Genomic DNA, 27,497 nt, shown 5'->3' on the forward strand with positions numbered 1-27,497 from the left:
CGCTGCTTTCAACAGGCCAAACTTTGTTTGATATAAGTCCAGACACAGGAGACAGTGCCCTTTAGACCCCCTGTTTCTAGGGGCAAAGAAATACTTGGGGTCACTTAGCACGTGTGTGCATAAGGCTGAACCTGGCCATATCCATGTTCACTACCAAGGTGTACATTTTACACCAGTTGATATTATTAAACAAAGACGTGCTTAGAGTTACAACATTTGGGAATATAACAGGATCAGCTGTGCTCACAGGATTGTTTTTCCTTTTCGCAGGTGCTGCCCCATTATCAGCTCCAGCGTTTTCCTTAGTTTTTCCTCTCCTAAAGACTGTTATGACTGAGACACCTCATGACAGTGAAGACAAGGAGGAATTTCTGGTCAAGATTCTGCAGATCCTTACGGTCCACGCTCAGCTGAGATCATCAGCAAATGGCCAGGCTTTGCTGGTGGATGAGGTGAGTGAGAGTTGTGGGGATCAAACGACCTCCTTCAACAGTTGTTCAGATGAGGCATGGGGTAAAACAGCTAATGGGTAAACTGGACCAAGCAGATTAATTATACAAGTTAAAGTTAACAACGTAAGATTGTTTTCTGTCACAGGTTTTGGTTACCTGTCCAGCCCTAGGTTTTGATTGTGATTTTTATAAGGAGTGTCATACACAGATGGGGTCCTTTGGAGTCACAAGATCTAAGGCTTTTTCTTCTCCCTCTGCCTTCTCTCCCCCCAACCTTTCAGAACGGCCCAGAGTTGCTGCCCCGGAGGGACATGCTGATTCTGCTGACCCGGGTGATAGGAACGGGTTCTCCACGGTTACAGGTGAGTCCTGGGCTTCATACCCACAGTCAGGATTCTGCCTAAGTTTCATCAGCGTCTAACTGAGGGAAATACATCCGCCTGGTTTAAGCCTCTGAGGCTGGTAGTTGATACATTACCAATTTTCTCCTATGCTTATGGTATTCTTCTTGGGATAAAATGCCTTTATCTTTTTTTCCTGTGGGTTTTATTGAACAAAACATGCTCTTCCGTTTTCCACAGATGATGTTCTATTCTTTTCCTAAGGCCTTGCTCTGGTAAAGAAATTTAGTAGTCACTACCCCAAGTAACCAGCAGTAAACTCTGTTCTAAGGGATGAGATGGCAGAAAGGTCAAAAATAACAAAAAGGCAAAGGGTTGGACTGAACTCACTGGTTTTCATCACAAACCCTTGTCACTGTTCTTTGAGAATTTCTTCTCCTGTGATAGCACTCAGCCCCCACCCCGTGCTTGCTTTGACCAAACGCACTGAAGCAGAAGGCGGTGGTGGAATCTCTAACACTTCCTCATGGCATTGTAGGTTTTGGCTTCCAACGCGCTGACCACCCTGTGCACAAGCAGCAGCGGGGAGGACGGCTGTGCCTACGCCGAGCAGGAGGAGGTTGATGTGTTACTGCAGGCCCTGCAGTCTCCATGCATGAATGTCCGAGATGCAGCTCTCAGGGTAGGTGGGAATCATTCAGGGTCACACTCAATTCCTTGATTTTTTAGGAGGTAAATCTTCTCTAACAGGGATGAAGAGGGGCTTCAGCTGTGATGCTGGTCTTTGGGCAACGTGTCTGCAGGAGGAGACAGTAGCTACTGAATAATAGTGCTCTAAGTAATGTTCTTTGTGCTAGATCTCTCTTGGAAAAAGAAGTACTCTGACTCTATCCGTGCCTTTATTTTTTTTAAAGCAGGTGTAATTATGATGACTTGGAATCATAGAATCATTTAGGTTGGAAAAGACCTTTAAGACGAGTCCAACCATTAACCTAGCACCTTAACTTAACATCTTCTATTTACAAATGCATAGAGCTTAGTCTTAATGAGAGAAGCTGTCAAAAAATTGCTGTGTCTGTGCTGGGCCCGGTGGTTTTGGAAAGCTTCAGGCTTAGTTGCTTCTGAGAACATAAAAAAAGAAACTAGATAACAAGGATGCTTTGTTTTCTTTGCCATGGAACAAATTTCAGCTCAGCTCTCAGCTGGCTTCTCTGTACTTGGGAGCAGAAAACACTGTAGTCACCAGAGCACAACCTAGTGCCTACTTGCCTCTCTGCAACCCGCGTAGGGAGCGCTGCTCTTGAGTTTCACCGTCTCACTTATTAGCAACAGGAAGTCCTTAATCAACACTGGCAGCGTGCTCCACAAGCAAACAAGAATCTTGACACTTCCAACCACTGAGAGATTGACTTGGCAAAGGTTTTAAGTGTTTTGAAGTGTCTGTTTCTAAAATCGGATCCTTGCACTGATTCTCCTGTAAATTAATTCAGGGACTGATGGAGCTACAAATGGTTCTACCGACCCCAGACAGCGATGAAAAGAACGGACTGAATCTGTTGCGTCGCCTCTGGGTAGTAAAGTTTGATGTGGAAGATGAGATTCAGAAGTTGGCAGAGAGGTAAAAGTTCTTCCTGGCTGAATGGTTTGTAAGGGGACCTCTCTTCTGCTCACCTCCTGGAGCTTCATTGGCAGGGCCTTTGCTTCCTGCAGCTGGAGGACAGCTTTAAGATGACAGCTCTGATATTGTAAGTAGCAGTGGCTTCTGCTGAAGGGTGATCAGTCACCTCTTTGCGTTGCTGCAGGTTGTGGGAGTCCATGGGTCTGGAGCTGCAGCCCGACCTCTGTTCTCTGCTGATCAAAGATGTCATCTACCATGAGGAGGCAGTGCGACAAGCAGGTGCTGAAGCTCTCTCCAGAGCTGTCGCTCAGTATCGAAACCAAGCAGCAGAGGTCATGAATAAACTTACAGAGATTTACCAGGAGAAGCTCTATGTAAGTACTCTTGTCCTGAGGGACTGGCAGGCACAAGCTTGTGCTTTATTTTATGTTAATCACTTTTCCTTTGGTCCACCTTGAGGATCTACACGAAGCCTACTGTTGCTGTGTTGGAGCTTATCATAGACTTTAATGTCTTGACCCTCAAGTTATCAGCCAGTAATGGCATCATTGTACAGGTGGAAGATAAGCCTTAGGTGACACAAGAAGGCTGTGGCAGAGCAGGGTCAGTCTCAGTCTTTTTAGGCCTAAGCTTGCTCTCTGCTTGGTTGTTTTACCATGCTCTTCTGCTAGTGGTATCACACCTCTGTGCAGTATTATAAAATGGCATTGCAGGTATGGCTGACAGTATTCTCTGCATGTGTGTTCCTTGGAAAAGGCATCCTGATGAATTTTTTTCTCCTTGCAGAGGCCACCTCCGGTTCTGGATGCCTTGGGACGAGTGATATCTGAATCACCCCCTGACCAGTGGGAAGCAAGGTACAGTCATCTTCAGACTGATCTCATCACTTCCTGTGCATCCAGATGAGATGTTCCAGGTTTTTATTTGGAAGTTCAGGCAGTGGAGAAATAAGGGAATGTTAAAGGAACAAAATATATGCAACTGGATTAACCTGCTGGTTTCATGCTTCCTTCTGGTAGAGAATATTTGTGCCCCTCAGGCAGGCCGGGCCCGCAAATTGAAATGCTCAGTCCCATTCAGACATTGGGTGCTATCTTCTCTATGTCCTTCTGATAAGAACAGTCTTTCCCTCTCAGACTGTCTTGATTTTTGTCTTATCTTACTGGATTCCCACCTCTGTATGGGTAATGGATTGTTTCAAGAGCAGCAGTGCCAGCATTAATGAACTGGACAAATTCCAGTTTGGATAATTACTTTTTGTCTACTTGTATGCCCTATACAGGTTTAATTGAAGATCATCTTGTTTGCTACCTGTCTTGAGCTAATCTGTTTTTAAGGGCTGATGTACCTTGTTGTAAAGCTGCTGTATTTCAGCAGTAGATGAAGTGATCCTGATGTCTGTCTTTGGCCCAAGTATCTGTAATGCTTAATCGAGATAAAAGTCATTTTATGGCTGAAGGATTGTTGTCCTTTTGGGAACCTGCAGCATGGGCCTGTGTAATGAAACGCACGCAGGTTGGACATTCTGATGCTTTTCGGTTTCATAATGGTTCTCTCTCTTAATTTCTGTAATGTGTTACTGGTAGCAAATGTGATTGTGACCTCAGGCAAATGCTGTGGGCAGTCAGTAAGCTCACAAGCTCCCTATCTTCCCAGGTGTGGCATAGCTTTGGCGCTCAACAAGCTCTCACAGCATCTGGACAGTTCTCAGGTGAAGCCCCTCTTCCAGTTTTTTGTACCGGATGCTCTGAACGATCGCAGTCCTGAAGTCAGGAAGTGCATGTTGGATGCAGCTCTTTCGACACTCAACACTCATGGCAAAGTAAGTCTGAACGTTTCTCTCTCTCTTGCAGTGGAAAAGGAGGGAATGAAAATGTAGATACTGTGTTGGAGCCTCCAGATTAATTTTTATTTTATTTCTTAGAGGTTTCTGTTACTCGTAATAGCTGAAGACTTTCATGCAGTAGGAATTCTTGTGTGTTTGGAGTTGTTCTGTTAGTGACTAGTGTTGAATAAGTGTAGTTCTTCCCTGCTATAAAAAAGAAATAGCCCTGAATCAACTGGAATTAAAATGGTATAAAACTAGAGCAATAAAAGTAAAATCAAACTACAGATCTTTTAATCCTGGGAAAGTGAGAATTCCTTTTCAGGCCTCAGGCAAAGCAAAACAAAACATGAAAGCTTGCTCATCATTGGCTTAATTAAACTGAAAACAACTAAGTCATTCAGAGAATTGAGGACTGTCCTTCTCCTCCCTGCCAGCCCTTCTCCAGCAGTGTCAGATGGGGGGAAATTGCTCAGCTTCTGATTTCCCCATATGTGCCAGTCACCTCTTCTGGACAGCCCTCTGCATTCCTGTGAAGCCCAAGACAATTGGAGTATTTTCATGTTATTCATTTTTTTTCTTTCTGTTTCTTAGAAAAGCAGCGTGAAGTTTGTTTTGTCTTTCTGTTCTCCTTTTATAAATGGAGCAAGCGAAGAGCAGGCGCTGATGTTCAGGCCGGCAGTCTCGCCGAGTAGCTTGCACTGCTTCTGGCAGAACATTCTGCTGGCGGGCTTGGGGGACCTCATTTTTAAGAGCTAACGTCTCTCTAGCAGGAAATATTTGTTGCCTGTCGGGATGGCACGAGGTTTTATGTGATGTGACACATTAAATGAACTGTAAATACAGTGTGATTGTTCAGTTTGTTGGCTCAGAGAAGAACAAACAAGTCCACTGAGCATAACAAATCTCATTCTGAGTGGTCTGTAGTGGCAAGTTCTGTGGTTTTGTTTTTCAGGACAATGTTAACTCTCTCTTGCCAGTGTTTGAAGAATTCCTGAAAAATGCTCCTAATGATGCCAGTTATGATGCTGTCAGGCAGAGCGTGGTCATTCTGATGGGTTCACTGGCAAAACATCTGGACAAGAGTGACCCTAAAGTGAAACCAATTGTTGGCAAACTGATAGCAGCCTTGTCCACCCCATCTCAGCAGGTAGGTGACTTCCTGGGGGAATTCTTACGTTCCACGCAGGAGCAGGTGAACACTATGGTACTTTTAGGGATGTCAGAGAGACGAAAACTCTGGTGACAGAAAGCTGCCGTTGTGGGCATAGTCTATGGGGAAGTTATGTTGGTGATGGATATTTTGTGATCTGAGAGCTGGTGGATTGTTTTACAGGTCCAGGAGTCGGTGGCAAGCTGTTTACCACCTCTGGTGCCTGCAATTAAGGAGGATGCGGGAGGAATGATACAGAAGCTAATGCAGCTGCTTTTAGAGTCTGATAAGTACGCTGAGCGCAAAGGTGCCGCTTATGGGCTGGCAGGCCTGGTGAAGGGCCTTGGCATCCTGTCTCTCAAGCAGCAGGAGATGATGACCACGCTGACCGATGCTATCCAGGACAAGAAGAACTTCCGTCGCCGTGAGGGTAAGGAGCAAAAACTTTTCCCTTCCAAATACTTCAGATTTCTCTTGTATCTACTACCGTTGTGTCAGATCAAATGATACCCGAACCCTGTGCTTGGTTTGTCTACATCTATTTTACCAGTTTGCCAAGAAGGAAATGGGGAGTGTCTGTCATGAGGCCATTGATTGTGTATAGTGTCCTAAGATTCTACTCTCTTTGCACTGTGATGGAGGAAGAGTTTCTGGTCCTAGACAACTTTTGTGGTGCCTGTCCCTCCTGTTTTCAAAGGCAGGTGTTGCTTGGTGGGCTCCTGCTTCCTGCGAGACTGTTCATGTTTGGCTCCAGCTGGTCCAGAGGGGCTTTCACAGCCTGTTTGTTCCTTTTGCTGCTGAACGTTTCCTGTCCTTATTTCTGCTTACCTAAGCTAGGACTCAGAGGACTGTTATATGTTTTTAATGCTGCTGGGCTCCCTTGGTATTTCTGCGACCAGACATCCCTACCACAGCACCTGCCACAAGCACAAGAAGGCAAGAAACCTTCTGCTTTGAGATTTGAGTGCTTTTGGAGAAATTCTGCAGATATTTGGCAAATTCTATCTTCTCTTTCCATCCCCTTTAAATGAAGTTGTATTTTCCCCTCTGACTGTCCTTTTTGGTTTTTCAGGGGCTCTGTTTGCCTTCGAGATGCTCTGCAGCATGCTTGGAAAGCTCTTTGAGCCCTATGTGGTTCATGTGCTGCCCCACTTGCTGCTTTGTTTTGGAGACGGGAACCAGTATGTGCGAGAGGTAAGAGGCTTTAAATTTCTAAGAACAGAGCGTTAAGAGAAAACTGAAATGGAATGGATAGAAATACTGTTTGTAACGAGGCTAATTGAGAAGGTGGATCTATCCCTTGAGATACCACTAATACAATTTGGTCTTAATAACTGAAAGCATCTTATTTCATTGGCCATTAATTGGGAGGTACTTGGCCAGCTGCATCCTTGTACTCAGACACTGTTTTATGTGAAGGCTTTGTTCCCATTGAGTCTCTGAGGAAGGACAAAACGTGCGTTGGTGACACAGCTTGTAAATGTTCTCTTCTCCTTGAAGGCTGCAGATGACTGTGCCAAAGCTGTGATGAGCAACTTGAGCACTCATGGAGTGAAGCTGGTTTTGCCATCACTTCTTGCAGCACTAGAAGAGGAATCTTGGAGAACCAAAGCTGGTACGGACCAATATCTGACTGACATCATGGAGAGTCACTCACAGTTCCCTTCACTGTCGTTCCCCTGGTTTATTCCTTCATCCCTACAGATGGCTGTGATAGTTTATTGTCTCAAAAGGAGGCTGTGGAAATTACAGATTTTGAGCTAAATGAGTTTCCTGACATATTTGAGCAACTTCTTTCCCCCCAGCAGATTCAAGGGACACTTTTTACCCCCCATCTCTCTAGAAGTACTCCAGAAGCTGGAATTTCTCCCCCCTGCCTTATTTTCCCTGGTACAACAAAAAAAAATAGCTTTTAGTGTCTTTTTTCAGCCATTCTATGTGTTCTCTGACTGGAATTATCGCTTGTAGATTTGAGTTTGAGGTAAACGCGTTCATCTTCTCATATCTCTTCTTAATGCTGTGTATTGTTTTGTCTTTTGTTCTTTTTTTTTCTTTCTTTTTTTTTGCGTGTGTGTCCTTCACGCACAGGATCAGTGGAACTGCTGGGGGCTATGGCGTACTGTGCTCCCAAACAGCTCTCTTCCTGCTTACCCAACATTGTGCCAAAACTTACTGAGGTGCTCACGGATTCTCACGTGAAGGTGCAGAACGCAGGCCAGCAAGCTCTGCGGCAGATCGGGTCTGTCATCAGGAATCCAGAGATCCTGGGTAAGAACCGTCTGCCTCTCGTGTCCTGACATGACTGTGGTTTATAATAGCAAGGTTTATGTTCACAGCATTTAGGATGAAATACAGACTTCTACAGAAATAATAATTACTCCTAGAAAAGTATAACAGGAAAGTTTTAACAGCAGCTGTCTGCCTGCTTCACAGCTTTTTGATTGCTCCTGTCCATTTTGTCAGCTAGTGTTTATCAGGTTTCCTCTGTCCCTGTGCTGGTAGTTGCTTTAGAAGGATCTAAACCATCTCATGATGGAAAACCAGCTCACCCTGACCTGCGTTTTTGTTTTATGTACAAATAAAGTCTTTTCTTTCCTTTTTAAAAATGTTTAGCAATCGCTCCAGTTCTGTTGGATGCCCTCACTGACCCCTCCAGGAAGACCCAGAAGTGTCTGCAGACTCTACTGGACACTAAATTTGTCCATTTCATCGACGCTCCATCCTTAGCGCTGATCATGCCGATTGTTCAGAGAGCTTTTCAAGATCGTTCCACAGACACCAGGAAGATGGCTGCCCAGATCATTGGGAACATGTACTCCCTGACCGACCAGAAGGTGCGGTGCCCAAAACGCTTTCTAGCCCTGTGCTGTGTAACAGAGCAAGCGCTAGAGAGAATTGATTTGGTTTGGGGATTTTGCTGTTACGGTAGACAATATTAGAACCTACGCAGCTTCTTTAATTAAATGTATGTAAATGAACACGTAATGGCCGTAAAGACAGTGACAATTCTCAGGTGCTTAAGACTGTGAGCTTTGTACTTTGGTCATCTAGTTATTACCAGATTTGTCCCTCCAAAAAGGTCTTGTAATTTTTACCATATAAGAAATGCCTTAACAAACAAACAAGCAAAACCAGTACCAGTGAAACACAGATCAGCTGGTTACAAACGGATCCAGGGTTTGTTTGAAAAGTATTTGTAGAACCTCACTGTAGGCTAAAGATCTGTGTTTGATTTTTGTGCTGACAATCTCTACCTTTAAACCTTGTGTAAATGTTAAGAGCGTTGGATTTTCCTTAGATACAAAGTGCTGGTTGTGGGTGGGCATCAAAACAGTTTTGAGTGATCTGCACAGAACTCCTCTTTCTTGGACTTACAGAACAATTCAATGTGCTTATTTGCAGGATTGTGAAAGCCACTGATTAAATTCCCGTGGCGTTAAAGATGATTGCTAATAACAAGGGGCTGAAAGCCCTTTACATGAAGGTGTCTGGGGTTTCTTTCTCGTTTTGAATCTAGTTCTTACTCTTTGGTGTCTTTTTTTCAGGACCTGGCTCCTTATCTCCCCAGTGTGACTCCTGGACTGAAGGCCTCTCTGTTGGATCCTGTACCTGAAGTAAGGCTTTTGTACAAATACAGTTTGTTTTTCACTGCATTAGGTTAGACTTTGTCCTAACTTTCTGTAGGTCTGTGATCAGTCTGACACATCTGGATATTTTGCAAATCTCTGTTCCTCTTGTCTGTCAGGTGCGTACGGTGTCTGCAAAGGCTCTGGGAGCCATGGTGAAGGGCATGGGAGAATCGTGCTTTGAGGATCTGTTGCCGTGGCTGATGGAGACACTGACTTACGAGCAGAGCTCAGTGGATCGATCTGGTGCTGCTCAAGGTGGGGACAGCTGTGTCTGAACACTGAGCTCAGACTTTCTCCTGTTAAATCAGATTAGCTTGTTCTTTCTTGTGATCATCAGCTCTGTTCCCTGCTTTTTTTCTCCAGGTCTGGCTGAAGTTATGGCTGGTTTGGGGGTAGAAAAGCTGGAGAAACTTATGCCAGAGATTGTAGCTACTGCCAGTAAAGTGGATATTGCTCCACATGTCCGAGATGGTTATATCATGATGTTCAACTACCTGCCAATTACCTTTGGAGACAAGTTCACTCCCTATGTTGGTCCCATCATTCCTTGTATCCTGAAGGTATGTAGCAGAGGCCTGAAGTGTTTTATTTATTAGAGGATAAAAAGAAGCCTCCAGAGTATTTTAAGCATCATTTCCAGTAATTGTGGCATCTGCACACTTGTCCAGCACTGACTATACAAAAAATAAAATAAAATTTAAATTTAAATTATTTCTTTTTCCAAGTTACTTGTTTGCTTTCTTATGTTTGTAGTCACTAGTTGCTTCTTGAAATCACCTTTGTGCTTGTGAACTCTATGGTTCATTTACTTTTCATGCCTGAGAGGGAAAACATCATTTTGTTTCCCTCCTGTTGGTCTTGTATATTGAGCTGAGAAAAAAACCAACAGCTTTCGCAGACACTTTCCTCTCTCTGGTCAGGCTCTGGCGGATGAGAATGAGTTTGTGCGGGACACTGCCCTGCGCGCTGGCCAGAGGATCATAAGTATGTACGCTGAGACTGCCATCGCGCTGCTGCTGCCACAGCTCGAGGACGGCCTGTTTGATGACTTGTGGAGGATAAGGTAAGGGATAACCATCTTACCCACAGACATTTCTTTTCCATGGTTGAAAAATTGGTGTGATTTAGACTCTGTGTTGCTCCACAAGGAAACGCAAGAGACCTCGCGGAAAGCAAAAGCCAGTGTCTCTTTTTGCTTGTTGATTTGCATAAGGTGCTTTATAGCACTGAGTCTGCACAGCCCCGCCAGCCTGGTACCTGCAAAGAATTCCTACTAGATTGTTAATTCTGGTGGTGTCTCCGAAAAGGACTTCCAAGGCAGTTGATGTGGCAATATTTAGCCCTCATATATTGTTTTTCGTCTTTCAAAATGCTGAGTAAGTTAATTCTTCTGCTGTGCATGGAAATGTGCAGCGGAGCGCTCACAGCTAATAGGAATTGCTCAAAAAATTAGTTGTACTAAAAGGCTTGTGTCAGCCGAGTGCTAACGAGGGCACTTATCCCAGGTGAACGTCTTTTGGGTTGGGGCAGATACTGGCAGTGTCTTGTTCCTTTCTAGAGCCCTGGCTATTCCTTGATCCATTGTTTTGATACGGGAATTCTCTCGGCCCCTTTCAGTCTGGAATTCATTCCTTCCCTTTCTCTTTACCAAGCTGCTTCTCAGCCACGTAGACAGACCCATCTTCCATATCAGCTCGTGCGGCGTTTCCGTGCTGACCTAGCTCTTCGCCGCTCATTTTGCTCACGTCTGTATTTGACGTATTGTCATATTTGGACAGGAACCACCCGAATACCCTGTTTTTAACACTTGACTTGCTCCTGTTGCCAGGTTTAGCTCGGTTCAGCTCCTGGGAGATCTTCTCTTCCATATCTCAGGAGTCACTGGAAAAATGACCACAGAAACAGCCTCAGAGGATGACAACTTTGGAACAGCCCAGTCAAACAAGGTAAAGCTGTTCTTGTCTGTTGTTCCTTTTTTTTTTTAAACTATTCTTCTTTTTCTTTTGAAATCAGCATGAAAAGCCTGCTAGAAAAACACAAGTATTTTATTCTTTTTATAAGTTTCAGGAGTGGGTAACACAGTTTTGTGATGTTTCTTTTCAGGCTATTATCAATGCTCTGGGTGTGGAGAGGAGGAACAGGGTGCTGGCAGGGCTGTACATGGGCCGCTCTGACACGCAGCTGGTGGTGCGTCAGGCCTCCTTACACGTCTGGAAGATTGTGGTCTCAAACACTCCTCGCACACTGCGTGAAATTTTGCCAACCCTCTTTGGGCTTCTGCTGAAGTTCTTGGCCAGTACTTGTGCAGACAAGCGAACGGTGAGAGACTGAGTAATGCCTTCCTCTTACTGCAGGTGACCACATAAATAATTCCTGAAGAACACGGGATAATTTGTTTCTATAAACCACTCATTAATTTAACTGTTCTGAGCATGAGTATGTCTGGGTTCTCTCCTTGCTGAAGGCAACTGTTGATGACAGTAAAACTATTTTTCTATGGTCACATAATAGTAGTGTTTCCATTCTTACTACTCTGTGAACAGTGGTTTATGGTCAAAAGTTAATATTTACTCACAACTCAGCTTCTTAAGTTTTATAAAACAGGAAAATAGTTAATGAATAAAATTTTGGCGACAGGTTGCAGCACGGACATTAGGAGACCTTGTGCGAAAGTTAGGAGAGAAGATCCTTCCTGAAATCATTCCTATTCTGGAAGATGGACTGAGGTCGGACAAGAGTGACGAAAGGCAAGGAGTCTGCATTGGGCTGAGCGAGATAATGAAATCTACCAGCCGGGATGCGGTGAGTTATGTGGGGAAGGTGAAATCTCCGGTTCCCTGGATATTGATGTTATGATGTGGGTATTGCAGTGGAGACAGAATAATGCAGCTGGTGCTGGGCTTGCTTTATGGACTGAATTCAGGGCTTACAAGTAACATGAGCTGCTCTTCAGGCAAATGTATGCGTTTGTATGTGTCGGTAAATTTAAAACATCACACAGTTCTGACTTTTATGAGATATAATAATAGAAATCATCCACTAGGTAGCCTTAGAGCACTTCAGGTATCTTTGTTGATTAATCCTTGTTTTCTTCCAACATATTTCAAGCAAACAGCAATTTAGTTTCAGTTGTGCATAGTCTGCGTTCTCAGCTACTTTACTGAGATGCATGTGACTGTTGTGCTTCAGATACTCTGTAATTTCATCTCTACATCTTTAGGTTCTGCTTTTCTCCGAGTCCCTGGTTCCTACAGTGAGAAAAGCGCTGTGTGACCCTCTGGAAGAAGTCCGAGAGGCTGCAGCTAAAACCTTTGAGCAGTTGCACTCAACAATTGGACATCAAGCTCTTGAAGATATCCTGCCATTTTTGCTGAAGCAGCTGGTAAGGATTGCTCAGCGTTAGTCAACAACGTGATTAAGGATGTTGTGGGACAGGTTTTGAATAATGAGCTTAAAGGAGAAGCAGGATTGCGGTGGCAGACCTTCTAGGGAATGGCAGCTCTGTTTTCTATCCTCCATGGAGTCATCCCAGTCACTGGTAGGGAAGGTCTTGGGACTAAAGCACAGGCCTAAGGATTGCTGCATCTGGCCCTGCCATCGTCACCTGCTTGGCCACTGTGCCTGATACGGAACATCTTTCTGATGTGGCAAAAGAGCTTGGTTTGGGTTTTTGCTATATAGTATGAGAGCGTTTTTGGATAGAAGGACTTGGGTGTTGGTTCTGTGATCACGTGGTAAATTGTCACTTGAAATAGGGTTTAGCTTGGTGTGTCACGAATCATCTCTCAGGTTTCTAACTTTCTCTTTCCCTGTAGGATAATGAAGAGACATCTGACTTCGCTGTGGATGGTCTTAAACAAGTTATGGCTGTCAAGAGCCGTGTGGTGCTGCCTTATTTGGTGCCAAAGGTACAACTGTAAACAAATTTTAAACTTCAGAGCTGTGCTTTTTCCTCCACTTGCTGCCAGGTTTATTGGATCGATATGCCAAAAGGAAGAGCACAGTTTGAAATTTTCTCCTGAATTTATGCTCGAAACATTGTCATTTGGGTTGTGATGCATTTATACTTAGAATTTTTTCATGTTGTTGGTGAAGCGGGATTCCTTCTGAAAAAAACTTTCTGCTTGTCTCATTTTTGTGATGCCTTTTTTTTTTTTATTTCCTTTTTTTAGCTGACTACTCCCCCTGTGAACACCCGGGTGCTGGCTTTCCTCTCGGCGGTGGCAGGGGACGCTCTGACACGGCACTTGAGTGTCATCCTGCCTGCGATGATGTCTGCGCTGAAGGAGAAGCTGGGAACCAGCGAAGAGCAATTGGCAAGTAGCTCGGCTCAGCTCTTTGTTATGACAGGTTGCCTGAAGATAGTGCTTCGAGTTTGCTTCCTAGCACAGAGTCTGCATTCTCTAGATTCACAGATTGCATGTTTCAATTCAGTCCATTAGCTTCCTCAGGATGAGTCTTTATGCCTGGTGGCATATTGTGAGTCGAAAAACGTATGCTTTCCAAATCTATTTGTATCCATGTAAAAGTCTCTTTGGCCTGCAACACGACACAATTCGCAGTTTACTTATCCTTGGAGAATTGCCAGCGTGTCTAGTTAACTTTGTATTTATTCTTGGTAGAGAAGACTGAGAGATGAAAGGGCTGCAGGGAGGAAATCTCCTGTTTTGCATGCAGCGCTCCTTCTGTACTGCTTGCAAAACATCTGGTATTTGGACTCCAGAGAATGTCCCGGAGTTGTGATTGCGGATAGACGTGTACATGAGCTGGTGAACTAGGAATGTTGGTGACAGAGCCCTGTTGTCTGTCTGCTGTAGATGCCCATTAGCTCAGCTTCTAGCCCCAACTCTGCCTGGAGAGCTCTGATGTACCCACAGATGTGTTTGTAATTAGTATTATGACGCAGAGCATTAAACTACCTAAATTAAAAAAATGTTATCTGACAAGACCCCCAGTCTCCGAGGGGTGAGTAAGGTCGGGGAGACTGAGCTGCTCTCATTTTTGTAAATTAGCCCTTCTGCAGCTGCAGAACAACCTGTGCAGCGAGGGGTTCAGCAGTCTGGTCACTTGTTACATTCTGAGAGTTGGTTACATACCTGTCTGCTCCAGGACTGAATCGAGCCTTTAATGGTGATGGGACCAGCTATTTAATGAGAAACAATTAGCGAGTGGGATATGTTGCGGTATTTCTCTAAGCCATAACGCTGTGGATAACGTGGGGAAACCTGGGGCTAAATCTGGCTTTGTTCTGTTTGAGAGTTACCGTAAAATTAATTTGGACTCTTTAGGAGATGGCAAACTGCCAGTCTGTGATCCTGTCTGTGGAAGATGATGCCGGACAAAGAATTATAACGGAAGATTTACTAGAAGCCACCCGCAGCCCTGAGCTGGGAATGAGACAGGCAGCAGCTGTCATGCTGAATATCTACTGCTCCAAGACAAAAGCGGACTATACTGGGCATCTCAAGAGCTTGGTTTCAGGCTTGATACGTCTGTTTAACGACACCAACCCTGTAGTTTTGAATGAAAGCTGGGACGCGCTTAATGCCATCACCAAGGTGAGAGGCAGCTGAAACAGGTCATAGTGGTAATGGCTGGCAAGGAGAAAATGGGGATAGCTGGTAAAATACCACCTAAATTGAGCCTTCTGTTTTGATTATAAACTATATTTACATTTGTAAATACTGCGAAGATTTGAGAGTTGCAAGATGAGCTTGACCTAAGCATTGTGAGGCAGTTCCTGGGTCTTTGGAGGAGGCAGGAAATGGGTGTCTTCTCTTGCCACACCTGAGAAGAATTAACAAGGAATGGCTGGTTGCCACGTTGCCTCATCTTTGTCTTACACCTCTTCTGCAGAAATTAGACGCTGGGAACCAGCTTGCTCTCATTGAGGACCTGCACAAGGATATCCGGATTGTAGGGAACGAGGCCAAAGGCGAGCACGTGCCGGGATTCTGTATCCCTAAGAAGGTAAAGGAGCAGAATGAGCGTGGATTCGTCACAGCCCTGATACCCCGCTTTTGGGGGAACTGATTGATGTGACTTACAGCTGTTAGAAGCGGTGACAATTGGGTCATTCCAAACCCGTATGGGGGAGAGACTTTTTCTGTAGGTTACTGCTGCTCTTGAGTTACCCTGCAGAAGAGTCCTCTTGTAACTAGAGCCTTGACAATTCCGTTATGGATGTAAGTCATGGTCGCTGCCTGCTTTTTGTGGGGGAGGAGAGCTGGACTCCTGTGCCAAATTTCTCGGGTTTAAAAATTCCCTGAACCGCCACCACTTTTCTCATAGCAACTGGCTTAGTGAGGCGTAGATGCATGAAATCAAACCAAATAAAAGTAGCTCTGTAAATGTGGAAGCAGGCAGCTGAAGGTCAACAGGAAATTGAGAGAAACTCTCCCAAGTTTGTGCATCTGGTGGATAAAAGGAGCAAAAATAAGATAACAAATTTTCTGCATCTTAGCTTCTAAGCTTTCTTACCCATTTTTCATGACAGGGAGTGACTTCCATACTCCTGGTGCTGCGGGAAGGTGTTTTAACTGGTAATCCAGAGCAGAAGGAGGAAGCAGCAAAGGCCTTAGGGCTAGTTATTAAGCTGACTTCCGCTGAAGCTTTGAAACCATCCGTGGTGAGCATTACCGGGCCCCTCATTCGGATCTTGGGAGATCGGTTCAGCTGGAACGTCAAGGTGGCTCTGCTTGAAACATTAAGCCTTCTTTTAGCCAAGGTAAGATTCAAAGAAAAATTGACTGTGGTTTGTGAACGTTTTCCATGGTAACCTTCAGAAACACCTGTTGCTGTTCCTGTGAACACAGCTGGGTGTCTGCTGGTGTGGATTTGATATTTAGCAATGACACTGTAACTGGGTTGTATTCTTCCAGCAGCTTCTGGCCTCTGAAAAAAAGCCCCCAGGGCTTGAATCACTGGGTTTCTAAGAAATACTGCTAAATGCTGATCCCAATTCCAAGTGATTAAAAACCACCATGTAATTAATCTCTCCTGTATCCACCATTTTTATGAGTTGTTAAGTGCGCAGATGATCATCTTATATATCTTTGAACTGAGGTTTTTCTTTTAGTGCTCTGTTTACAAAAGGCTGTTCATGATCGTGTGAAATCTTTCAACAGTGTTACCCTTGTATTTCATTGAGCAGAAAGTAAGATTAGATTTGAAAAGGTTTTAAGTTTTGTGGTATTGTTTCATGTTTTTCCCATTTCAGATCTGAATAAGGGCTGTTTGTGATAACTAACTGCTGTATAGAAGAGGTCATGTATTTTCAGGCTTTGACTTCTAGCCACTGTTTCAGACTTGACTGTGCCACTTTCCCGTCTTTCATCTCTGGTACAGGTTGAAATTGCCCTGAAACCATTTTTGCCCCAATTGCAAACAACCTTCACCAAAGCCCTGCAAGACTCAAACCGCGCTGTTCGCCTTAAAGCTGCCGACGCTCTCGGAAAACTCATCGTCATCCATGTAAAAGTGGATCCTCTCTTTACAGAGCTACTGAATGGGATTCGTACCAGTGATGACTCTGCCATCAGGTGAGCCATAGCTGGTGTCTCAGACCTTCCTGCTTATTAAGGATGAAAGAAAGGGGTAGGATGAATGAACACAACTATTACAGCTATTTGTGTAGAATTGCTTCCCTCCCCACCCCCCAAATTCTGAACGTAAGATTTACTCAGTAGTGAAAGCAGTTGACTGTTAATTGAGGGTTGTAAAACAAAGAACGGGGATGGTGGGGACTCCCTGGGTCAGAAGCTGTGACTGTGTCAGGGGAAGCATTGCTTGGGATCTGTCCCGTTCTCTCTCCTGCACACCCCACACTGCACCCCATTTTCACATCCAAGACTGTATCAATTGTCAGTCTGACCTGAAGTAATGCAGCTGTTCTGCTCTATGAAATGCACAGATTCCTAAGCAATTTACTTCCTCATTTGAGAATTTTTTTTAATGTTGGAATAGTCAGAAAATATTTACATTATAAGACAGACACAAATAGACAAGCATGGAAATATTCTCTAGCCGGAGTTTCCAGCAGTGCAGAGAGAGTAACAGTCTCCTAAACTGTGTAAGGAACTGTTACGGGTACCCAGAGCTCAATTCCCCCTTTAGCGTGGGGGGGAAGCAATGTCTGACTGTATGTTGTGATGACTTCTAGGGACACGATGCTGCAGGCTCTGCGCTTTGTCACACGAGGAGCTGGTGCGAAAGTCGATGCTGCAATTAGGAAGAACATCAGCACGGTGCTTCTAGGAATGCTGGGACATGATGAGGTACTTCCTCAGCCAGCTGCAAAGGATCCCTGCCGTAGAAAGGCCTATTCCTAAATTTACAATCTGAATTTTCATACAGAATTATTTTCTAAAATAACTTCCAGGGGAAATTACTAATGATAGAGTGCAAAGAAACTTATGCCTAACCACATGCTTCTTCATATTACTCACTAAACTGCATTTGGTCTGTAAAATCGATCTCGCTGGAGCCTTGCAGTGTGTTAGCTGAGAGTCAGGTGCAAGAGTTGCAGAACCCTGGCCAGTCACTGGTAACGCTGAAAATCTGTGAGTTTAATGTTTCCTTAGCAACCATGTACGTGGGTTTGACCTGAAGCTCCTCACCAACACGTCTGAGGCAGCTCTGAAGTCACATTTGCTTTTTATCTTGGAGAAAACCTGCAATACCTCTGCTGTGTGCCCGTACCTGTGTTTGTAGGCTCTTGGGTGGGGTCTGTCATTTAGTGTCAGAATTTTTTCAGGTAATGGCAAATTTTACTCCAACAAACAGGAATCTCCAAGTGTGATATAGGGCATTCTGTATATGGCAGATAGCAACAGCCTCATCTGTTGAGATTAAAATTAATCATCCAGTAATGTCTTCCTTATGTTTAGATCTGTGCAACACAGACATGCAACTCTTGGCATGCCAGAAATAGAAAACATTGAAAAATTTCCAATGGATAGTGAGTGGGTTTCGGGGTGGAGAGGAGTCGCGATGGGATGGTCACGTAAGCAAGCCAAAACAACAAAAGCTTGGAAGATTTAAATTGAAATTAGTATGAGCTTATCACACAGAGATAAACTTGTCTAGAGATGACTAGAAATAACACTTTCTAGACTGTGAATCGAAACTTCTAACATATATCTTTTAAAACATTCACTTTCATCTTTATGACTTTTATATTTAACAAATGAGAATTTACATAAAATCTCTAATTCTCTGCTGGCTTTTCTTCACTGTGGAATTGGTTTTAAGTTCCATGATGTACAAGAAACTTTGCAAACTGACAGAAATCCCCAGGTAGTGAAAGGTGTCTACTAATATTTATTTCCTCCTTCCCTTTTTATTTCGTATCATCTTCTGGCACTTGCTGTTCTTGCTCCTTATCTCTGATGTGGACCGAGTGTTACTGTTTTCTTCCCTCCCTTGGTAGGATGCCACCCGCATGGCCTCAGCTGGCTGCTTAGGAGAACTGTGCGCATTTCTGTCCGAAGAGGAGCTCGGTACCGTTCTCCACCAGCACTTACTGGGTAGGTGAAGCTGCTCACGGTGACTGGCACCGACTCTGAAAGCAGGGAAGATGCCTCCTTAGCTGCTGGTTCAGGAAAACTTTGTGACTAATTATTTAGGTTCCTCCTCTTTATCTAAAACCTGAATCTCTACTCTAGATTTTACTGTACTTTGCTTATGGCTGTTCATTTGTACACCCTGGTACGTAGTTGAGCACAGGGTGGTGGTTGTAACTTGGGGTTACCCATACTTTTTTTCTGGATCTGTTTTCAGATGAGTTGATGCAAACACCAGCGTGGCTGAGTGATTGCTGGTGCTGACACAGGGAGGGTGGAGGCGATGGCATGTCCAGGGGGGATGGGCTATTCCACCTTTTTTGATGACACCGTGATCTTAGATTGGCTTATGCTTATTGCAGACCACATCTGATGGCAGCAGATGCTTTTGGAGAATTAACTGATCGGTGTCGAAGTTAGACAAAACCATGAATTTTACAGAAACTCATAGTGGTTGAGAGTGCTATGGGATTAGTCTCCTCTGGCGTTAAAAAGGAAATCTGTTAGCTGCTTTCAATTTGCACGTAACTTGTACAATTAGAAAGTCAAAGCTTGTGTAATTCTAATGCCAAGCTCCTCTATGCACTAAGTGGTGTGGGCCTGACCAATACAGAGTCACTCGTTTGTGTGTGGTTTCCGTATCTGCCCAGGTGTCCTGTCCAGTAGAGGTGTTGGTTTAGCACTATTTGTACGGCTCTTTGGGAGGAGCGGAGGAAGCAAAGCGCTGCTTTAGATGCTGCTTATTATTTCATTATATGAAAGCGAATTGACAGACTAACAAAAGCTCTCTCAGCTGAAGAGGAATGGGCGGCAGCAGCCTCGCTATTGTTCTGGTCTTTCATTTGCAGCAGACGTCTCTGGCATTGACTGGATGGTGAGACACGGGCGAAGCTTGGCGCTCTCGGTGGCTGTCAACGTTGCTCCCAGCAGGCTCTGCTCCCCCAAGTACTACGGCAGCGTTCAGGAGATGATCCTCAGCAACGCCACCGCCGACAGGGTAAGTGCCACGTGAGAGCGGGTGAATTCTCCTGCAAGCGCTTGTTGGGAGTAGTTTTAAAAGGTGTGCAAGGTTCTGTGTTACCAAACAACAAAAATCCCCAAGTCCAATCTGAAGATTCTCCCTTGGCTGGATACAGCTTTACGGTGAAATTATGGAACTAAATCTTTTCTGATCTCTGTGGAGACAAGGATTAAATAATCTTCACCTGAAGAATAGCTTTAATTGGGAGTAAATTAAGCTTCTGTTTCCCTATTAAAGTTCTCATTCACGGGCTGGGTTTAAAAGAACTGCGAGTATTTCATTTTAGGAGGAAGATTTTTAAATCTGGAGTTGAATTGAGTGATTTGGTATGGGGAACCCGGGGGCTCTGTAGGACCTGCCACCAATATTCCATGTGGCTTATAGTCACATTATGATTTTTTCATTGTATTACCCAATAACATTAAGCCAGTGTTTTCCTGCTTTGCGTGCTACACTTTCAAAGAAAGATTGGTTTAGCCTTCCCCAAAAGCTCACCAGACCGCGAGCCTGGTTATAAATAAAGGCTGTTGAACTCTGCTGTAATAATACCAATTTTTGTCTTTCTTTTGAAGATTCCCATTGCAGTTAGTGGCATCAGAGGGATGGGCTTTCTTATGAAGTACCACATGGAAGGAGGAGGGAACCTGCCTCCAAAACTTTCCAATCTCTTTATTAAGGTAAGGCTTTTTATTTTATCTACCTGGCATTTTTCTCAGGTGATCTGAATCAAGCTTGGCTGCCTTACCTTGGGAAGCTCTAAATCCCCTAATGCTCGGATACCTACATAAGTCTTTTTGTGGCAAAGTACAGACAGAATCACTTGTAAATACAATAGCGCTATCCCCGCTGTAATACAGAAACTTGACTTTTGATCTTTCTGTAGTAAACTTCACCATAAACTTGATTCTTATGAATTCAGTTTTTTCCTTTGCAGTAACAAAGAGCTGGCAAAGAAAAGTAGGGGGGGTTGTCAGGTTTTTTAAGGTTGCTGAAGGTTAAAGGGCCCTCGTTAGAAATATGTGAAACACCAACTCTTGCCTCACCTGGGTTTGCTGCAGTACTTTTAAACTTCCACTATTGTGGAAGGGAGTAGCTCCTAAAGACTGAGATAAAAAGAGTACTGAAGTTAATGCTTTTTTCAATTCATATCTATTTAAATATTTTACCTCAAAATTCCCTTTTTTCTTGGTTGGTCCTTTTTTTTTGGTGTGTTTTTTTTTTTTTTTCCCCTCCCCATAAAAATATCCCTCATGGCAGACAGATCTGAATTTTGAACATTAGAACCTCAGGATATTTTTCATGTCTTAGAAAAGAGAGGGGCAGACAGAGCGAGGGGTAGTGCTGGAGCAGGAGAGCTGGTTTTTATTTTGTCTGTCAACTTAATTGGAAATAAAAACGGGTTACATTTTCAGGTTTTACATTTCTTTTCGATTTACTTGAAAAACTACCAAACATGCATGTTGATGTGATACAGGGCATCATTCTTCAAAGCAGATGTTTTGTTTCAAACCCTACGTTGAAATATGAATTTGTATCGTGCTATTGTATTAAAATATAAAAGTATCACAGACTCCTTATCACAGTATTAATAATGCAGTTGACATTCAGCTGTCAGCTTTCATGTTTGAAATGGGTTGAGATTAAATAAGAGATACAAAGCTCAATTTTTATTTTTAATTTTGAAATGAAATCCACTGTTGAAATGCACCTTACACTCCAACCAGAGACTGACTTGCCTGGATTGAGTGTATTTTACAGAGGCGCTGGCGCCATCAGCTTTTGCTGTACTTAGTGGTCATTGTCATTTCCTGAGACAGCCGAGAGAAGCGCGTGACCCTGTCATCAGCCACGTTTTTAGAAGTTTTCTTTTGAAAAGGTGGCTTTGATCTTCTCTTACTGTTGCACAGCTTAGTCAAACTTGTTGATAACGAGTTACCTTGTGTGTGCCTGCAAGTTGAAAACTGCTTGCTTTTCTTGTTAGTTTAAAATACTTCAATTAAAAAAATAAGATAAATTAGTGCTTTAAATATGTCCTTGGTATATCTGAATTTAAGTCCATCCTTGTCTCCTTCAGTGTCTGCAGAACTCATCCAGTGACATAAAGTTAGTTGCAGAAAAGATGATCTGGTGGGCAAATAAAAACCATCTTCCCTCACTGGATCCTCAGACAATTAAACCCATTCTCAAAGCACTTCTGGACAACACAAAGGACAAAAACACCAGTGTAAGAGCCTACAGCGACCAAGCTATTGTCAATCTTCTGAAGATGAGAGCGGGTGAAGAAGTGCTTGAGGTATGAGACAGAAGAATAGTCATTGCTAAAAGGTTGTGTCACGTTGCTCTGCATGTGGTTCGGTGTCGTGCTGGAAATCTCTTACAAAACAGCTGGAGTGGGACATTCCTATTTGTCATCGGAATTCTCATGCTAAGCCTTGAAAAAATACACAGGTTATCTGGTACTGCACAACCTTACGGTGCTGTAGTAATAAAATCCAGGTGTTCAACATCGTAGCCTTGTTTTCAAAATGCCGTAAGCCCTTACTACGCTGCAGGTACCTTACATAGGACTGGTAGTTTATTGCTTTTGTCACTTGTATAATCCCACTGCAACACTAGTGGTGCTGGAGAGAGTATTTTAGGATGGGCTACTTCATCCATCCATTCCCAGAGCTCTTTTCTAAGTCTTAACTGCTCTCGAGTAGTTCCCGTGTCTGGAACCATAAAACCAGATGAAGGATTTTGGTACGTTTGAAAGATTTTAGATAAATACAGCTTGTAAGGCACTTACATTTATTCTTATTTTGAATGGTACGTCATAAAGAGTTGGTAATTGGTGGTGTCTTCCTTCCACAGTCTGTTTCCAAGATTCTAGACGCTGCCAGCTTGGAGCTTCTCAACGAAAGCTGCAGGAGATCCCTGAAGAAGCTGGCTGGCCAGGCTGACTCTGAAGAACAAATAGATGACACTATACTGACGTGATAGTAAAGCTCCAGAAGACAAGAAAACACTGAACCAACCGCTGCATCAGCATTTCAACTCCAACACCTATTTTAAATGTTTTCATTTTTGAAAATGTTAATTCTGACGGGATTTCATGAAAAGGACTCCCAGAGAGTATTTTAGTATCAAATATACCAGAATAGCCTTAATTAGACCCACATTAGTTGAAAATTGAAAATTTGGTCCCCTTTTTGAAATAGATAACGCGCAAGAAACAGATATACTAATCAATACTGGTAAATTGTGGCCAGTTGTGAGATGTGGCTAGAGCACATCAGGCTCAAACTCTGGTGACACCTATTTCCTTCCCAGGGTCTGTGCAAAAACTGCAGTGCTGGAAGTATTGTTGGTCTTTTCCACAGACCCTGTGGAGCAGGACTAGAACTCGGTGAAAGTTAAAGCGTATTGTTTTTGTGTACTGCTAACTTGCTGCTTGTGACGGTTCTGAAGACTGAAAATCCCTGTAAAACAAAGTATTTAAAATAGCCTTAGAAATCACAAATGCGAAAGGGGGATTAAATGCAGTCTGTTTAAAGAAGGAACATTTAATAAAGGCTCTGACTTTGATCCTTCTGGTGTAAACTGTTCTTTTTACAAATTCATTTGTCAACAAACCTATACTGTGATTTACTTTTTGGACCTGTTTTTCCTAGGGCATAGAGTTTGTAGTGTGGGTAGTGCTGTAATCTATAAAAACCTTTTGCAAAACTGAGGCAAGCTAGGGTTCAAAACAAAGCTAGAAGTGACATTTAATGAAATTTGTAAGTAATTACTCCTATTAATTTCCAAAGTATTTTTGACTACAGACAGCTTTTTAGATACTCAACTTGTGAAAAGTCCTCTATTTCTATGTCCTCAAAGGCTTCACAAAATACTTGGCACTTCCAACATACAGATTTAGGGTTTTTTTTTTTTGTGTCAATGAGTTGTACTGCTCCAAGAAAGCAGTATTTTATTTTACCTGGCCACATATATTTATTTTTTTTAATTTATTTTAATTTACTAATACCTTTTGTGCCACTTCATGGAAATAGGGAAAATCTTGTTGCAGAATATAAATTTTTAGAAGGAAAAATGAGCTTTACAGTCTAGGCAGAGTAATAGTTAAGTGAGCCTAATCTATTTTATGAAACTATTTTATGAAGCTGGTTGCACCTGAGAAGTGAGAGTGTTAAGATTTGTTGTTTCAAATGGGGGGGGGGGCGTGTGTGTGAATATTCCTTGCATGTAATGATGATGAAGGGGGGAGAACACAATACCACACATCATAAAATTTGAGAGCATGAAATGTAATCACAGGGGAACACACGTTCTGCTAGAACCAATTCACTGATTGCTATGGCAGTAGCAGCAAGCAGGAACCATTTTATCTTCACCACACTAACGCCTCAAACAGCAAGATGCAATCTGGAGTAGCTATTTGGGAATGCTGGGCTTCATTCTGGTCAAAAGTACAAGGACCTGTCAAAGGGTTCTTGACGTTAAGTCAGCTCCCAAGCCCGTGAGGTAGGAGTCAGTGGAATACTGTTGGAAGGGACTTGGGGAAAATCAGCAATTTTACCCCTTACCTAAGATAGACTCAGCTCCAACCGAACCACTCCTGACCGATTTCCATATAATTGTTGTTTATAGCATTGTATGGTGGAGATTCTATAACCTCTCTATGCCATCTATTTAATTATATAAACTTTTCAGACTGTCAGAGCTTACCTTGTGTCTAAAAAAAAAATCTCCCTTGCTGCTACTTGAGTCCATTGCTGCTTGTCCTAGTCCCGAAGACATTGAAAATAGTTCATTTCTGCAGCAACCACGTCGTCACTTCAGTGTCCTCACCCCTGGATGAAACAAGTTCAGATTCTCTAAGTCTTTTCTTACGGATTGTCATGTTTTCTAAGCTTGTACTGCTGCCCTCTGTGTTTGTTCCATTCTGATTCATGTTTGCCTTATGGTGTCCGCTGCTGGACCATGTCTTCTGGGGAGAATATTACGTTGCAAGCCCTACATAACACACTGTTCTCTACCCCAACACAAGATCTGGGTGTTCTTTTTTTGCAAGTGTTGGTGATGTGTTTAGTTTGTGATCAGCTATGAAGCCGAACTACAAAATTGCTCTTTGGTTATTTATTTCCAATCTTCTATTTATGCAATTGGCTATTTCTACAAAACTGCGGTATTTTCCAGCTGGTCTTATTGAAATTGAATTCTACTTAATTTGTTAATATTTATCTGCATTCAGAAGGTGGTTTTTAATTCTGTTTTTGCCTTCCAAAATACTTGCCAATCTTAAAATTTAAAATGTATCTTAAAACTATGTATTTTGCACAGAATTGGTAATAATCATCAACTAAATGCTCTTAAGGATTTGGCAGTCTCAGGGTAATGGAACTGGTTTCACCTATAACAAATTAGCTTTTGGGATAACACAGGAACAGCAGTTAAGCCATGCAATGCAGAAACTTGTGCACTGAAACATGTACAAATGTTTATGCCATTCAAAATCTACTAAAGAGGTGGCAAAAAGCTCTGTGGTTGTACTGGAATCACTCCCATCATTGTAGTCAGGAAGGAAAAAAAATGCAAGTTTCTCTGAAGAATGGCTGAGCTCTTGATCATGGGCACCCTGGATTACCTATTTTATCTCGGATTCTAAATGATGCTCCACATAAACGTGAAAGAAAATTACAGTTAAATATAAGCCTTTTTAATTAACTTGTTAATTTTAGCTATTAAGATCTTTTGTTATTAAGGATATCATGATGATTTCTATTTCCACCTTATGTAGCAGTAAGTGGAAAAACTCATTCATCTTTCCAAACAGCAGCTGAATTTCTGCACTCAGTTGTTTCCGAGAGGGAGGAGTAAAAGGTAGGAGCTCACTTGCACTTACTGAGAATACGCTGATTTTTCAATTGCAGCGAAACACTGAATTTGGATTTTGATAGCTACTTTTCACGAAACTATTTATACACTGCAATATAATACATCAGAGATAAAATACCCATAATTTTTGATCTGACAAATTGATTGTGCCAACTTGGAGACTAAAGAATTAATTTTTTTTCTCATTTCAAATGTCTTAGAAATACTAGTTGTCAGTAAAAGATAATTTTCCCCCACAACTGACGGTAATAACATCTTTGAACTGTCAAGCAACTGTCTCTGAGTGACAGCTGAACTGTGTGTATTTAAGAAGATCAAAAAATAATTTATGAGACATGTTTAAACTTGCAAGGTGCTAAAAATTTCAATGGAAAATAGACGAATGTGAAAGCATAAAATACTCAAATATTTTGATTTTTTTTTTTTTTTTTACGTAAGTCACAGTTTGTACTGTCCATTTTGTTAGGTAACATCACGCCGTCTCATGCTTTTCACATGATGAGGTTTCATGACCTTAAAAATAAAGCTAATAGGAGTTATTGTTATAGGGTTTTGAGCTGGTGGTTTATATGCTGGATTCAAGGGATCTCCCTGCAGCTACTCAGCGTCCTCAGCTACCCTGGTGCTCAGGGCATTGGCTGGGTTACACGATGGGCTGCCCGGGGTGCTTTACTGGGGTGGGCGATATGTGGTGGCAGTTGCTTTAGCACTGGTCTAGGTTTGGGCTAGTTGCAAACCCTTTTCTAGCGGGGTTTCTGTGAGCTTAAGTATGTTAAATAACACATGCACATGTCTGGTAACACTCCAGCCTTTCTCCTGCTCCTCAATGAGCTACAGCATAGGTTTGAGGATAAGGCAGAATGAGCTATAGGGTGTGGTGTTTTAAATGCATGAGTTCTAGAGCCAATGTCAGCTGGAGGTCATCTAAGTGGATTTCCGGATGTGTGGGACTTGACAGGGGTGAGGTTTGAAGGCTAGAATACTTTTTTGAAGGTTGAGATTAAGGAAGGTTTATAATTAAGACCACAGACATTAGCCATATTGTTGATTGCAAGAACTTAGAAGATGCAATTTTATGTGCTAAAAAAAATATCTTCAACCTAGACAGGCTATTTTAGCCATACTGGGTTGGTTTGTTTCCAGATGAACTGCATACAAATTGGACAAATATAACTGTGGAATCATACCACAATACTCTATGCAGAAGAAATAGGAATTTAGAATTGGTTAGAGACAATTGCCTATTTTAAAAATATTCTTATCCCTCTTAGCCATACCCTATTGTATAAATCCAGAGAAAAGAGTCTATAGCTTTCAAGTCAATGTTAAGGGAAAAAGCAATACTGCTAAAAATCATCCTTCTCTCAGGAACATTCACAGATCACAGCATTGTTGTGGCTGGAAGGCACCTGTGGATTTCAGCTAGTCCAACCCCCGTGCTCACAGCGCAGGTGAGTTGGGGAGGTGTCTCGGGGCACTGCCCAGGCGGGTTGGACCCCCCCGACCTCCCTGGGCAACCTGTTCTGGTGCGTGAACACTCTCACAACATCACCGACACTGTCTGCAGTGGTGATGTCCCACTGATTTCAATCTTTTACTCATGCTTGGGTCCTACCAAAAAGATCCTCAAAGCAGGTGCATCCTACTCTTTAAGCATCTCTAGAACACCTGATTGTAATTACCAAAAGTGTTATGAGTTGGTATTTTTCAACTGAACTGTCCTTGATTTCAGTGTCATCTTTCCTTTGCCTGTTTATAGGCTCAGTTGGCCATAAAGGTCTGTGTTCTTCAGTGCTAATACAGCTTTCTACATTTGAAAGGCAAATGCATGTTAATGAGATAAATGTGTCAAAGAATTGTAAGCTTACTGTTAAAATTTAAAAGATCAAATTAGTTTACCATGTCAATATTTTGGTTCGATTATCTATGCTAAACTAAAATTAAGACAAATGCAATTCCTAGCACATTGCCTTTTGTTACTGTGTTTTCATGTATGCATTGGAAAGCCTTAATAT

The 27,497-nt window shown here is 42.7% G+C and overlaps 1 protein-coding gene across 1 annotated transcript in view; it reads left to right on the forward strand.

Moving 5' to 3' along the window:
• Positions 1-23,168, forward strand: part of GCN1 (GCN1 activator of EIF2AK4) — a 43,419-nt gene extending 20,251 nt beyond the window's left edge. The window contains exons 26-58 of the mRNA XM_074159297.1: positions 271-452; positions 734-814; positions 1,332-1,475; positions 2,284-2,411; positions 2,596-2,785; positions 3,198-3,268; positions 4,068-4,233; positions 5,192-5,386; positions 5,573-5,819; positions 6,462-6,583; positions 6,890-7,004; positions 7,478-7,657; positions 8,003-8,223; positions 8,935-9,003; positions 9,135-9,273; positions 9,382-9,578; positions 9,939-10,081; positions 10,847-10,964; positions 11,122-11,337; positions 11,656-11,820; positions 12,239-12,400; positions 12,834-12,926; positions 13,191-13,334; positions 14,307-14,576; positions 14,875-14,988; positions 15,515-15,745; positions 16,366-16,559; positions 17,180-17,294; positions 18,449-18,545; positions 19,430-19,578; positions 20,175-20,279; positions 21,677-21,895; positions 22,456-23,168. Of these exons, the coding sequence (XP_074015398.1) occupies positions 271-452; positions 734-814; positions 1,332-1,475; positions 2,284-2,411; positions 2,596-2,785; positions 3,198-3,268; positions 4,068-4,233; positions 5,192-5,386; positions 5,573-5,819; positions 6,462-6,583; positions 6,890-7,004; positions 7,478-7,657; positions 8,003-8,223; positions 8,935-9,003; positions 9,135-9,273; positions 9,382-9,578; positions 9,939-10,081; positions 10,847-10,964; positions 11,122-11,337; positions 11,656-11,820; positions 12,239-12,400; positions 12,834-12,926; positions 13,191-13,334; positions 14,307-14,576; positions 14,875-14,988; positions 15,515-15,745; positions 16,366-16,559; positions 17,180-17,294; positions 18,449-18,545; positions 19,430-19,578; positions 20,175-20,279; positions 21,677-21,895; positions 22,456-22,581 (5,108 nt within the window). The 3' untranslated portion in view covers positions 22,582-23,168. The remainder of the gene's footprint in view (positions 1-270; positions 453-733; positions 815-1,331; positions 1,476-2,283; positions 2,412-2,595; positions 2,786-3,197; positions 3,269-4,067; positions 4,234-5,191; positions 5,387-5,572; positions 5,820-6,461; positions 6,584-6,889; positions 7,005-7,477; positions 7,658-8,002; positions 8,224-8,934; positions 9,004-9,134; positions 9,274-9,381; positions 9,579-9,938; positions 10,082-10,846; positions 10,965-11,121; positions 11,338-11,655; positions 11,821-12,238; positions 12,401-12,833; positions 12,927-13,190; positions 13,335-14,306; positions 14,577-14,874; positions 14,989-15,514; positions 15,746-16,365; positions 16,560-17,179; positions 17,295-18,448; positions 18,546-19,429; positions 19,579-20,174; positions 20,280-21,676; positions 21,896-22,455) is intronic.
• Positions 23,169-27,497: the final 4,329 nt, after the last annotated feature.

Source organism: Numenius arquata, chromosome 16 (assembly GCF_964106895.1).
Source record: "Numenius arquata chromosome 16, bNumArq3.hap1.1, whole genome shotgun sequence".
NCBI classification, from domain to species: Eukaryota; Metazoa; Chordata; class Aves; order Charadriiformes; family Scolopacidae; genus Numenius; species Numenius arquata.